Source organism: Narcine bancroftii, chromosome 1 (genome assembly GCF_036971445.1).
Source record: "Narcine bancroftii isolate sNarBan1 chromosome 1, sNarBan1.hap1, whole genome shotgun sequence".
NCBI lineage: Eukaryota > Metazoa > Chordata > Chondrichthyes > Torpediniformes > Narcinidae > Narcine > Narcine bancroftii.
In genome coordinates this window covers 112,128,287-112,143,070 of record NC_091469.1, presented here as the reverse complement: position 1 = coordinate 112,143,070, position 14,784 = coordinate 112,128,287, and the positions used below count along the sequence as shown (strand labels likewise).

General features: G+C 41.9%; 1 protein-coding gene across 1 annotated transcript in view; it reads left to right on the top strand.

Annotated features, from left to right (window-relative positions):
* LOC138762704 (versican core protein-like) overlaps window positions 1–14,784 on the top strand; it is a 235,676-nt gene that overhangs the window by 51,779 nt on the left and 169,113 nt on the right. Inside the window, exon 5 of the mRNA XM_069936293.1 lies at window positions 4,788–4,915. Within this exon, the coding sequence (XP_069792394.1) occupies window positions 4,788–4,915 (128 nt within the window). The remainder of the gene's footprint in view (window positions 1–4,787; window positions 4,916–14,784) is intronic.

Genomic DNA, 14,784 nt, shown 5'->3' with positions numbered 1-14,784 from the left:
GAGTCAATTAAGCATTTCAGTTTATGTCGTGGAATTGTTCAGTTGGTGTGTTATCTCCTGGTCCAACACCATCATTGCCATGACTCCGGAAACGCCGTTGTTCCCCTCGCTGGAGTCGCTTCCCCTGTTTGGATCCTTGTGCAGGCAAGATGGCAGGGGCACAAGGCACAGCAAGATGGTTGCCCTCCTTCTTCCACGGTTGTAGAAGGCGTGGAATTTGAATGCTGGCAAGATGACAGAGACCACACGGTGCAGCAAGATGGGCACGCTCCCTCCTTGTTGGATGAAGATAGTGCCAGTTTCAAAACGTGGCAAGATGGCTGCCGGGTTTTCCTGCATCACTGCTCTTGCCACGCGACCCCACAGGAAGACCATGACATACAACACTAGCACCGGGAGGCCAGTGGTTTGGGTTTTGAGCTCACCTGAGTCGGCCTGTCAGGGGTCGCACACGAGTTGGACCTCTGAGCTCCCCCTTGCCTTGCAGACTTTCACCCAGTGCCCCTTCCTACCAAAACCAGAGCAGGTGGAGTCTTTAGCTGGACATTGAGTTCTTGGGTGCAGTTGCTGACCGCAGAAGCAGCACCCCTTAGCGCCTGAGGGCGTCACCATCTGAGCTGAAGCAGCATGTGGCGTCGCTCCGGGACCCAGGTCCTTATGAAGGGTTCTGCTGCCTATCGAATTGTCAGCCCCCCAGTTGGGCCATCCCCATTGACTTGGCCAGTAGTACGTTGTCAGGCAGCACCGAATGTATTTGGACCACACCCCAGTGACCAGAGCATTGCAGATCTGCTCATCCTCCCATTCTCTGGTTGTGCCGTCCTCATACCCAATTCCTCGTGAGTGCTCGTAGAATGAGGACATAATCCTCAATGGACTCACCAGAGCACTGCTTCCATTGCAAGAGTTGGTGCCTCACTAGAACGATGTTTTGGGGCCTGATGTAGCAGGTCTTCAGCTTCTCAACAGCCGCTACGCAAGTCATAAAATCGCTGATGATCAGGAATCCTTGAGATCCAACGCAAGAGAGGAGTGCCGACCTCTTGAGCTCACCCATTGAGTAGACCTCTTGTGTGGCCAATAGGTACATTTGTAAGCACTCCAGCCAGTACACAAACTCTTCTGGGGCCTCCGTGGACAGAGGGTCGATGAGGATCATTGCTGGCTTCAACAGTGCTTCCATCCTGTTTTTATTGAATAAAATTATAGTGCAACAGAGAGCACTCAAGACCAAAGAGTATAACATGGTTTTATTCAATAAAAATGGCATGGTCAGTGGACTGAACTGGGGGTTTTGTGGGGGTCCAGGGTTTATATTAGGATATGCGGGGGCTGGAGTCAAGGAAGGAGCCAGTCCTTAGAGCATCACATCAGTAGTAAATTCCCAGTTCACTACAGGGTGCAAGTCAGAAAAATGGAAGGGAGCTATTATTCTTCTGGGAATAGCCTAAGGGTCCCCAAATAGCCATTGGGTCATCAAGGAGCAGATAATCAGGCAGATTTTGGAATGATGCAGGAAATACAGGGTTGTAGTTATGGGTGACTTCAACTTCCCTAATTTTGCCTGACACCTCATGACTGCAAGAAGGTTGGATAGGGGTGAGTTTGTCAGGTGTGTACAAGAAGGATTCCTGACACAGTATGTAGTCCAGCCTACAAGAGGAGAGGCCATACTGGATCAACTTCTGGGTAATGAACCTGGAGAGGTGGCGGATCTCTCGGTGGGGTAACATTTTGGGAAGAGTGACCACAACTCCGTTAGCTTCAACATAGCTATGAAAAAGAATATAAGCAGTCAAACTGCAGAAGAGCTAATTATGAAGGGATGAGTTAGGAACTAGCAAGAATAAACTGGCAACAGATACTTAAGGGTGAGCGTACAGAAGTAATGTGGAGGAAGTTAAGGGACACCTTGAGCAGGGTTTAAGATAGATTTGCCCCACTGGGACAAGGAAAATATGGTAGAAAAAGGGAACCATGGCTGATGAAACAGGTTAGGCAACAAGTCAAGAGGAAGAAGGATACCAGGAAGGAGCTTAAGAAATGACTTGAGAGAGCTCAAAGGGGACATGAGAAGGCCTTGGCATGTAGAATTATGGAGAACCTCAAAGTATTCTATGTGGCTCCACCTTCATTTTCATCATCCTTTGTTCTTCACAAAAGCATAGAACGCCTTAGGGTTCTCCATAATTCTACATGCCAAGGCCTTCCCATGCCCCCTTTGAGCTCTCCCAAGTCATTTCTTAAGCTCCTTCCTGGCTAACACAGGTTTCCTGCTTCCTATGACAAGAATGAAGGTGGAACTGCTGAAGGATAAAGGAGGCAACATGCCTGGAGGCAGAGGAAATTGGAGAGGTTCCAAATTAATACTTTGCTACAGTATTCACAAGAGAAAAGAATGTTGATCATGGGGAGGTCAAAATTGAAAAGGCCTGTGTGCTGGAAAGTGTGGCAATTAAGGAAGTGGAAGTATTGGATCTTCTTAAAAACATTAAGATCACATCCAGCCCCAGAGACCTATCAATGTATCCCAGGCTGCTGTGGAAAGTGAGGGAAGAGATAGCTGGGAGTAGCTATGATCTTTGAATCCTCTTTGGCAGCAGGGGAGCTGCTGGAGGATTGGAATAGGGAGAATCCTGGGAATTATGGATTAGTGTGTCTCATGTCAGTGTGTGTAAACTAATGGAGAGGATTCTTACTGATAGGATCTATGAGGATTTAGAAAAGTACAGTTTATGCAAGGCTTTGTCTAATTAAGTTTTTTGAAGAGGTAACAAAAGAAATTGATGAAGGTAGGATGATAGATGTGGTCTACATGGATTTTATCCAGGCATTTGGTATGGTCCCTCATGAAGACTCATTCAGAAAGTCATGAGTCACAGGATCAGTGGAACATTAGCTGTGTCAATAAAAAACTGACGTGCAGGAACAAAGCAGAGAATAGTAGTGGAAGGAAAGTATTCTGCATGGAGGATGGTGACTAGTGGAGTGCTGCAAGGATCGGTTCTGGGATACCTGTTCTTTGTGATTTTTATAAATGACCTGGATGACGTTTGCTGATGACTCGAAGGTTGGAGGAGTTGCAGATGGAGCTGAAGATTGTCAAGGTTTGCAACAGGATATAGACAGGATGTAGAGTTGGGCCGAAAAGTGACAGATGGAGTTCAATCCAGATAAGTGTGAGGTGATACATTTTGGAAGGACAAACCAGAAGGCCGAGTACAGGGTTGGTTACTTAAGAGTGTAGATGAACCGAGGGTCCTTGAGATTCAAATCCATACATTGCTCAAGGTCACCACACAGGTTGATAGGATAGTTAAGAAGGCTTATGAGATGTTGCAACTCTACCTCATTATAGGAAGGATGTGGAAGCTATGGAGAGGATGCAGAGGAGATTTACTAGGATGTTGCCTAGATTGGAAAAGAAGCCTTAGGAGTCAAGGTTACTAGAAGTATGCTCTTTGGAGCATAGAAGGATGAGAGGAGACTCGATAGAGGTCTACAAAATTATGTAGCATAGATAAGGTGGACAGCCAGTATCTGTTTCCCAGGGCAGGAATAGAAAACAGCAGACCACATGTACAAAGTCATGGGAAGGAAGTTTAGGCAAGACCTTAGGGGTAAGATTTTTATATATAGACTTGTAGGTGCCTGGAATGCCTTGCCGGAAAGGAATATATGGATTGCCACAACATCGTGGGCCAAAGGGCCTGTACTGAGCTGTAGAGTTCTATACTCTATGAATGAGGGGAGATTTATTGAGATATTTACTATTTTGGAGGGGACAGACGGATTAAATGTGGATAGACTTTTTTCCTCTGAGGGTAGGAGATGAACATGAGCAAGAACTTCTTCACACAGAGATTGGTGGGAGTGTGGAATGAGCTGCCAGCTGAACTGCTGAATGCAGACTCAATTTTAACATTTAACAAGAATTTGGACAGGCACATGGATGGGAGCAGTATGGAGGGCTATGGTACAGGTCAGTGGGACAGGGCAAAAAGAAAATGTTTAGGCATGGATTAGATGGGCAATAATGTTTTATGGTTCCATGGTTCTATTTCAAAAAATTAATTGCCTTTAAGTTGCATGAGACATTGTGAAGATACAAGTTCTCATTTGTATTCCATTCTTGGAAAAGATAGAATCTTTGCCTGATGCTATATTTTAGTGGGTCACTCAAGATTGAAAACTCGCAGTGTGGGCAGTTCTGATAATATAAACTCGATCTTACTATTGCATTATATTCTACTTGGTAATTTTCTGTTTGGGAATTGTACCTACCCTTTAATTATCACAGTAACATTTACAGCATAAGAGAGGTCAATGGAACTGAATATTTTGAGGGGAGAACATCAGGCCGCTGACCTCACAGAGCAATTGTGATCAAGATAAGCAATATCACTATGAATCTAGAGCTCATCATTGCAAGACTCTGTTTAAGATTTAATATGATACCCCATGAGGTGGTGTTAGGTAATTGGTGTTACACAATTGTTATAAGCATTAAATGTTCATCCATATCATTGAGACTTCTCCAGAGTTTCACATCCTTACTTGATCTCCCAATCATAGAACTCCATTCCACCTGAAGTGGACCACAAATAAGTGTTATTTATCAAGTCTTCTCTATTTTCTCAGGCCAATGTGAGTTTGGCAATAATGCAACAACCCATATGCAGAGAACAAACAGGAAAATAGGTTGATATTGTATGTGATCTGTTATTGAAATAGTTCCTGACTAATCCATGAAGATGTAGTAAAATAATCTTTTTTATATTTTGTAGGTACCCAATTACCAAACCTAGACCTGGTTGTTATGCAGATAAAAGGGGACAACCAGGTGTCAGAACATATGGTATACGAGACCCCTTGGAGACATATGATGTTTACTGTTATGTAGGAAACATACATGGTAAGATGGATTTTTTTTTGATGGACAATTATCATGGTGGAAGGTTTGGAATTGTGCTCAAATAGATGGTACATTCCTCCACTGAACCTGTAGGGTAGAATTACTTCCATAAGTATTTTATGGTTTTGTAGGCAAACTTGTTTTCTGTAAAATATATTGGAAATTGTAATAGACACAGAACCGTGGTCAATTAAAAAAATGATATCTTCAACATTCCATTATTATTGAGACCCAGTGATGTAGGATTTATTGCTGCTACCTCTCCATTTCAATGGAGAAGGTTTGATCCTGATCTTGGGTGTACTTGTGCAAAGTGCATTCTCTTTATAATTTAATGGGCTTCTGCCTTGTGCTCTGGTTTCCTTCCACGTCTTAAAGATATACTGGTGATTTTAATGGCTACTGGAAATGACAATGGAGGTAAATGACAAAAGAAGAGAAATTGATGAGCTTGTGAGAGAGAATAAGGGGTAGAGGGCAATGAGGAGTGGTGAATAAGGTTAGTCCATAGGTAGCAGGCATAGACCTGATGGGCCAAATGGTCTTGAGTGCACTTTAATAAAAGAGGTAGATTCTTCATTAATAAAATAAACTGTTGGTCACTGAAGTAATACAGTGCAGACTATTTTTTGGCTTTTAGTCAACATGTAAATGGAAGAGATGTGTGTTGACCACCTATTCCGCCACAGGCATCTTGCCTTAATGCAGCAGATGTAAAGACCAGGCAGTTGCTCACTGAAACAAAGCAGTCTTACCTCAAAGAATGACTTGTAAAGCCACAGTTTGTGGACACATCAGGGAGTGGATAGGTATCAACGTACTCCTGAAAATCTTAATAAACGTGTTTTTGGTTCCACTTGGTATTTTTTTTTTCAGTAAAACTTTTCTCTCCATCTTGCTGATGCTATATTTTTCCTGCTTCATTTTATGAAACCCCTTAAAACAGTTTCCTCTGAAGGGGATTATTCAAATGTTGTACAGATCAGTCTTCCTGGTAATTAACTAAGGAAATGGAATTACTAAGAATTTAGTCTACAAAAATCATAGTTGAAGAGGTTTTTCCAATACCCATTCCTGGGTAATTTTCAGGACAATGACTGCAAGGGCATTGATTTCCACAGCTACCTCAACTACTTCTTCCATCCTGTCTCTTGAAAGGATGCCTTTTCTTTCAGCCTTTCAGTCTCTACCATATCTGTTCTCAAGATGAGACTTTGTACTCCAGGATATCTGAAACACCCTCCTTACTCCAGAAATGTGGCTCTTTCACCTTCTTCTGTGGAGACTGGAATTCTCACTTGCATGTCCTCCATTTCTGCTCCCACTGTCTTTTCCCAGAAAAAACAGAGATGGAGTTTGCTGTTATCCTACCAGCCACCATATCCATCAGCCAAAATCTGATCCAACTACCAGCCACATCCATTACTCTATTAGCAGGGACTACTCTCTGACTCCATGATTCATTAATTCCTCCCCAGCCCCCATCAGAGGAGGTGTAATACCTGTCCCTAGACCCTTACCACCATCTCAGGACCTAAAAAGCCCTTCCAATCGAGTCAGAGTTACATCCACTTCCTCCAAACCTGTCTATTGCATTTAATGTGCCTGGTGTGGGCCTTCTCTATATCAGCAAGGCCAAGTGGAGACTAAGTAACAACTTTGTAACTGCTATATCCATAATGGTCATCTGAAGCATTTAGTTGCAAGTCATTTCAGTCCCTCCTTCCTAGTGCCTCACTGATATGTCTGTCATCGGACTCCTACACTGCCAGGGTGAGTCTAAACCCAAGCTGAAGAACAAAACCTTATATTCCACAACCCAAAGACGAATACGGAACATTGAATTCTCCAATTTCACATCCCATGTGTTTCTTTCTTCTCACATGCTGTCTGTTCTCAATCGTTAGCTCCCTGTTACCCAATTATTATCTCCTGCATTTGGTTTCATCTGCCTATCACCCAGATACTCAACGCACCCTTCCTCCTATTGTTCCCATCTGCCCATTTCCTCTCCCTGATCTGGTTCCACTTGTCACCTTCCTTTCTCCTCAGATTCCATGATCTGTAGGCCATGTGTTGCCTCCACATCATCTCCCAGTCTCTTGTCACCATCTCTACCAACCCCACACACCCAGCTCCATCTGTCCATTAACATCTCACACCTGGATCTACCTCCTGCCTAAACCCTTCCCATCACCTTTTGATAGGTGTTCACTCCTCGACTCAAAATGTTGACCAACACTTTGCCTTCATAGATGCTGCCTGATCCATTGAGTTCCTCTGACAGCTTGATTTTTTTTTGCTCCAGGTCCCATATCTGCCATCTCTTGGGTCTCCCAGTTTTCATTGATCAATACAAGTAATTCCTTATTTATGTTAATGATGTTAGATTTGTTCATTCTTTTTCTTTTCTTTGGCTTGGCTTCGCGGACGAAGATTTATGGAGGGGGTAAAAAGTCCACGTCAGCTGCAGGCTCGTTTGTGGCTGACAAGTCCGATGCGGGACAGGCAGACACGATTGCAGCAGTTGCAAGGGAAAATTGGTTGGTTGGGGTTGGGTGTTGGGTTTTTCCTCCTTTGCCTTTTGTCAGTGAGGTGGGCTCTGCGGTCTTCTTCAAAGGAGGTTGCTGCCCGCCAAACTGTGAGGCGCCAAGATGCACGGTTGGAGGCGTTATCAGCCCACTGGCGGTGGTCAATGTGGCAGGCACCAAGAGATTTCTTTAGGCAGTCCTTGTACCTTTTCTTTGGTGCACTTCTGTCACGGTGGCCAGTGGAGAGCTCGCCATATAACACGATCTTGGGAAGGCGATGGTCCTCCATTCTGGAGACGTGACCCATCCAGCGCAGCTGGATCTTCAGCAGCGTGGACTCGATGCTGTCGACCTCTGCCATCTCGAGTACTTCGACGTTAGGGGTGTAAGCGCTCCAATGGATGTTGAGGATGGAGCGGAGACAACGCTGGTGGAAGCGTTCTAAGAGCCGTAGGTGGTGCCGGTAGAGGACCCATGATTCGGAGCCGAACAGGAGTGTGGGTATGACAACGGATCTGTATACGCTTATCTTTGTGAGGTTTTTCAGTTGGTTGTTTTTCCAGACTCTTTTGTGTAGTCTTCCAAAGGCGCTATTTGCCTTGGCGAGTCTGTTGTCTATCTCATTGTCGATCCTTGCATCTGATGAAATGGTGCAGCCAAGATAGGTAAACTGGTTGACCGTTTTGAGTTTTGTGTGCCCGATGGAGATATGGGGGGGGCTGGTAGTCATGGTGGGGAGCTGGGTGATGGAGGACCTCAGTTTTCTTCAGGCTGACTTCCAGGCCAAACATTTTGGCAGTTTCCGCAAAGCAGGACGTCAAGCGCTGAAGAGCTGGCTCTGAATGGGCAACTAAAGCGGCATCGTCTGCAAAGAGTAGTTCACGGACAAGTTTCTCTTGTGTCTTGGTGTGAGCTTGCAGGCGCCTCAGATTGAAGAGACTGCCATCCGTGCGGTACCGGATGTAACCTTACTCTTAATTTAGTCTATGTGTAGTCTGAGTCCAGTGTGTTCTTTGAATGAAGTGATAGGAGAAGGTATTCGGTTCAACAGTCAATTTATTACACAGCACAAGAATAAAACTTAACAGAGCTCTGGGTCACTCATTAGTTCATAGGTCACCTGCACAGTGAGCTACTCCCCAAGACTGACCCCTATTGTCCAGTTGGTTCAGTTTATATAGGTCAACCTTATCATACAGAACAAAAGTTGGCTTCCTTTGCTAGAGCTTTTTGCATAAGGGTTATCACAAGTCATCTCCTGTTTTGCAGATATCTGGGGTGTAGCACTCCCATCTTAATCCTCCAGGCCAGACTATCCCGTTGTGTTGATCAGAAATTAATTCATCCCCAGATATCTCTAATCACCCTTCTGTTCTTGTCCGGCCAATTTCTGCTGTTCTCTTTAACACCTCCTCCTGCCTTAATCTTCCTCCTAGACTTGTTTTCCATTCCCTTTGTTTCTTACAGGCCATTCTTTGTTCTGATCTGGCCTGTGTCTCCTGTGCTACTCACCACCTCATTTAGTTTGAGCATTCCTCCTAAATCGTTTTATGCATTTCCTCTCCCTGTATTTTGGAGAGACAATTTTGTTCAGCCAACTTTGCTCCATGCTGTGATTGCCACTTAATCACATTCCTTTTTCCCTGAACCATGCAGTAAATATACACTTATTAATTAATCATTTATTTCATACTGTTTTAACCCCTAGATTCCAACAGTCCCCCTTTTGGTCTCATGAAAATGAGACCAACCACCTGTTACCTTATTAGACCGAGACCTCAGGAGTTATTGCAAGGGCCGGCATCTCTGACCTCTTGTAGTCACTATACTCTTGGGAGGGCAGTAGTGACAAATACATGCCTTGGGGTCTGGGGATGTCTCTCTGTGACAACGCTCGTTGAATCAGGCACTGGAGGCAGGGAAGGATGCACGGGATCAGGACCAACGCCAACACCACAACTCCAGCAACTAGCACTGCAGTCTGTATCCATCCCCAGGCTCCAGAGAACAAGTTTCCCAGCCATGAGCTGCCCCAGGGTCGCCAGTTCTGAACCGGGACATGAGCTAATTTGCGAATGCCAGATGAAATCTCTTTTACTGCTTGCCCATTGTCATCGATTTTTAAACAACAATTAGTGAGATTCAATTTCCCACACACACCCCCTTCAGTGGCTAACAAGTAGTCTAAAGCTAAGCGGTTCTGAAACACCGTGGCCCTAATCTGTTGCTGCTCTTCTGCCAACAGATCAAGGGCTGCGGCGGTGTCATTGGTGATAATTTCCAAAATAACTTGTAAGCGAATCAGACGGTTTAACATGTAAATTGGGGTTCGATATCCCCAGGACCCATCCTGTGCCCAAGTAGCAGGTCCATAATAAGAAATAATGCGCTCTGGAGGCCAGTCCTCTCCCCACTCACCGATCTTTAAATCCCTCTTCTGGCGGAGCCCCTGATATACACGCGCTGCTAACTGATGGGAGTCGTTCTGTGGTAACAGCACAAATTGTGGTTGAATGAAACCTATACAGCACGTTCCCCTCCAGTCTGGCTCCAAAAAAGTGTAAGCCGTATTCCCACAAATCCAATATAAACCCTCTGGGGCAAATCCGTGTGGATAGGGATGAGCCCAAAATTGTCTGAGTGAGGGAACCCCTTCATATGGATTAACGCCCGTGCAATTCCATACCCCTTTCCCACGGGAGTTATCTGTTATAGGTCTACAATGTGTTACCTTCTGTGGGGACAGGAACCACCGGGGTCGCTGAGGATGCCATCGAGGGAACTTCCCCAAAATCTTCGCTAGGATTCTACTAAATAGAATAATACCTAGTGTCGCCGAGAATATTCTCCCAGAATCACAGTGCGGCTTTCGCGCAAACAGAGGAACCACTGACATGGTCTTTGCCCTCAGACAGCTCCAAGAAAAGTGCAGAGAACAAAACAAAGGACTCTACATCACCTTTGTTGACCTCACCAAAGCCTTCGACACCGTGAGCAGGAAAGGGCTTTGGCAAATACTAGAGCGCATCGGATGTCCCCCAAAGTTCCTCAACATGATTATCCAACTGCACGAAAACCAACAAGGTCGGGTCAGATACAGCAATGAGCTCTCTGAACCCTTCTCCATTAACAATGGCGTGAAGCAAGGCTGTGTTCTCGCACCAACCCTCTTTTCAATCTTCTTCAGCATGATGCTGAACCAAACCATGAAAGACCCCAACAATGAAGACGCTGTTTACATCCAGATTTGTTCATTATGACTGTAGTATTAATGAATAAATTTGAAACATGGCTGAAGGGGAATTTTGTTCAAATTCAATCCTTTATAAAGGATAGCAAAAAAAATTCTGGTGCAGCATGAGAAAGTAAAACTGCATAACCACTGAAGGAGTAAAGCCTCGAGTACTTCTGGGATTCGTCACCTATTGTTTAATCAAGCACCACATTGCTAGGTTTTATGCTCTTTCACATCTCCACTGGATTGTCACCAAAATGCACCATCTGGTCCAGGATATGAACTCTCGGCTCTCTGTGACAAATCCGGCCAGATAGGATCCTGGACCTATCGATGCAAATGATCCTCCTTTTCCACCTTAATTCTGGGCAATGACAGATAAACAACAAATCCCAGATGACCATATTTGTAAATGAATAAGATGGAATTACAAAACCTGGCTGTGATTGGTTTAAAAGGAATGAAAAGTGGCAATCTTGACTGATATTCCCTTCCCCAAACTTTCCCACATGGGTTCTGTGACCTTTTTGCAGCAGTAGATACAGCATTAATTAAGATCGATCAGCTTTATATGGATTTGGCAAATCAAGGGATATGGGATTAGTTCAGGAATGAGGCACTAAGTTAAAGAATCACCCATGATCTAAATGAAGGGCAGAAAAGACATAAGGGACTAAACAGCTTAACCCATTTGCTGCTTTTGTACTCCTATAAAGGGAGTGAATGGCCAACCCCAGTTCCTGTTTGTGCATTCTTATTTTCTGCAGGCTTTCTGCTTTGCATTGGATAACCCCACTGACCCTCTGGAGGAAGAAAATCAAACAGTCTTTTTTTTTTTTTTTTTTTAATTTTTTATTTTTCACACCATAAATCACAATAGCCATGATATACACTTTTTCTTTTCCACACATTTACAGTGACTTTTTCTCCCTCCCCCCTCCCTCCTCCCAAGCCACCCCCCCATCCCCCCCCCCTCTCATCCATTTTAGTTATACAATCTAGGTTGCATTAATTCAGTTAGACAATGTTGTCATTCAACAAAAATACACCAGAAATTCTACTGAGTCCATTCTTTTCTTCTCTTCTCCTTCCATCAACTTAGGTAATGTTTGTTCCCGGTAGGTTTTCGCTATTGTATTTAATGTAAGGCTCCCATACTTGTTCGAATATTTCAATATTATTTCTTAAACTATATGTTATTTTTTCTAATGGAATACATTTATTCATTTCTATATACCATTGTTGTATTTTCAAATTATCTTCCAATTTCCAGGTTGACATAATACATTTTTTTGCTACAGCTAGGGCTATCTTAACAAATCTTTTTTGTGCATCCTCCAAGTCAATTCCAAATTCTTTATTTTTTATGTTACTTAGGAGAAAGATCTCTGGATTCTTTGGTATATTGTTTTCTGTTATTTTATTTAATATCTGATTGAGATCATCCCAAAATTTTTCTACTCTCTCACATGTCCAGATTGCATGAATTGTTGTTCCCCTTTCTTTTTTACATCGAAAACATCTATCAGATACTGTTGGGTCCCATTTATTTAACTTTTGCGGTGTAATGTATAGTCTGTGTAACCAATTATATTGTATCATACGCAGCCTCGTATTTATTGTATTTCTCATCGTTCCAGAGCATAACTTCTCCCATGTTTCCTTTTTTATCTTTATATTTAAATCTTGTTCCCATTTTTGTTTAGTTTTACCATTTGTTTCCTCATTTTCCTTTTCTTGCAGTTTAATATACATATTTTTTATAAATCTTTTGATTAACATTGTATCTGTAATCACATATTCAAGGTTACTTCCCTCTGGTAAACTCAAGTTGCTTCCTAATTTATCTTTCAAGTAGGATCTCAGTTGGTAATATGCCAGCGCTGTATCTCCCGTTATATTGTACTTATCTCTCATTTGTTCAAAGGATAAGAATCTACTTCCTGAAAAACAATTTTCTATTCTTTTAATCCCTTTTTTTTCCCATTTTCTAAAGGCAAGGTTGTCTATTGTAAAAGGGAGTAGCTTATTTTGCGTCAATATTAGTTTTGGTATTTGGTAATTTATTTTATTTCTTTCTACATGAATCTTCTTCCATATATTGAGGAGATGGTGTAATACTGGAGAAGTTCTATGTTGTACCAATTTTTCGTCCCATTTATATAATATGTGTTCAGGTATCTTTTCCCCTATTTTATCTAATTCTAGTCTCGTCCAGTCTGGTTTTTCCCTTGTTTGATAAAAATCTGATAGGTACCTTAATTGTGCGGCTCTATAATAATTTTTGAAGTTTGGCAATTGTAAGCCTCCTTGTTTATACCATTCTGTTAATTTGTCTAGTGCTATCCTCGGTTTCCCCCCTCTCCATAAAAATCTCCTTATTATTTTCTTTAACTCTTTGAAGAATTTTTCTGTCAGTTGTATTGGCAATGCCTGAAATAAGTATAGTATCCTTGGAAAAATGTTCATTTTAATACAGTTTATCCTTCCTATCAGTGTTAGTGGTAGCTCTTTCCAATGCTCTAAATCGTCCTGTAATTTTTTCATTAGTGGATTGTAATTGAGTTTATATAATTGGCCTAGATTTTTGTTTATTTGCACACCTAGGTATCTTATTGCCTGCGTTTGCCATCTGAATGGGGATTCCTCCTTAAATTTTGAGAAATCCGCGTTATTCATAGGCATTGCTTCACTTTTATTTACGTTTATCTTGTATCCCGACACTTCTCCATATTCCTTCAATTTCCTATATAGTTCTTTTATTGATAGTTCTGGTTCTGTTAAGTACACTATCACATCATCCGCAAACAGACTGATTTTATATTCCCTGTCTTTTATTTTTATTCCTTTTATATTATTATCTCTTCTTATCGATTCTGCTAGTGGTTCTATAGCTAGCGCAAACAATAATGGTGATAGTGGGCATCCCTGCCGCGTTGACCTGCTTAAGTTAAATTGCTTTGATACATGTCCATTTACTGTCACTTTCGCTAACGGTCCCTTATATAATGCTTTAATCCAATTAATATACTTCTCCGGTAAACTGAATTTTTGCAATACTTTGAACAAGTAATTCCATTCTACTCTGTCGAAGGCCTTCTCTGCGTCTAAAGCAACTGCTACTGCCGGTGCTTTATTTCCTTCTACTGCATGAATTAAGTTAATAAATTTACAAATATTGTCTGTTGTGCGTCTTTTTTTGATAAATCCAGTTTGGTCTAAATTTACCATTTTCGGTACCTGTTCTGCTAATCTGTTCGCTAATAGTTTAGCTATTATCTTATAATCTGTGTTTAGCAAAGATATTGGTCTATATGACGCTGGTGAGAGTGGATCTTTCCCTTGTTTTAGTATCACTGTAATTATTGCTGTTTTACATGAATCTGGTAAGTTTTGTGTCTCATCAATCTGGTTGATTACATCCAGGAGGGGCGGTATTATTAGGTCTTTAAATGTTTTGTAGAATTCTATTGGGAGTCCATCCTCTCCTGGTGTCTTATTATTTGGTAAATTTTTTATTATCTCTTGTATTTCTACTGTTCCAAATGGTTCTGTTAATTTATTTTGTTCCTCTATTTGTAGTTTTGGTAGTTCAATTTTAGTCAAAAATTCATCTATTTTCCCTTCTTTCCCTTCGTTTTCGGTTCGGTATAATTGTTCATAGAATTCTCTGAAGTTTTCCTTAATTTCTTTTGGATTATATGTAATTTGTTTGTCTTTTTTCCTTGTTGCCAATACCATTTTCTTAGTTTGCTCTGTCTTAAGCTGCCATGCTAGGATTTTGTGTGTTTTTTCCCCTAGTTCATAATATTTCTGTTTTGTCTTCATTATATTCTTCTCCACCTTATATGTTTGTAATGTTTCATATTTTATTTTTTTATCAGCCAATTCTCTTCTTTTGGTTGTATCTTCCTTTATTGCTAATTTTTTTTCTATGTTTATTATTTCCCTTTCCAACTGCTCTGTTTCCTGATTATAGTCCTTCTTCATCTTGGTTGCATAACTTATTATTTGCCCTCTAATGAATGCTTTCATTGCGTCCCATAGTATAAACTTATCTTCCACTGATTCCGTATTTACTTCAAAGTACATTTTTAATTGTT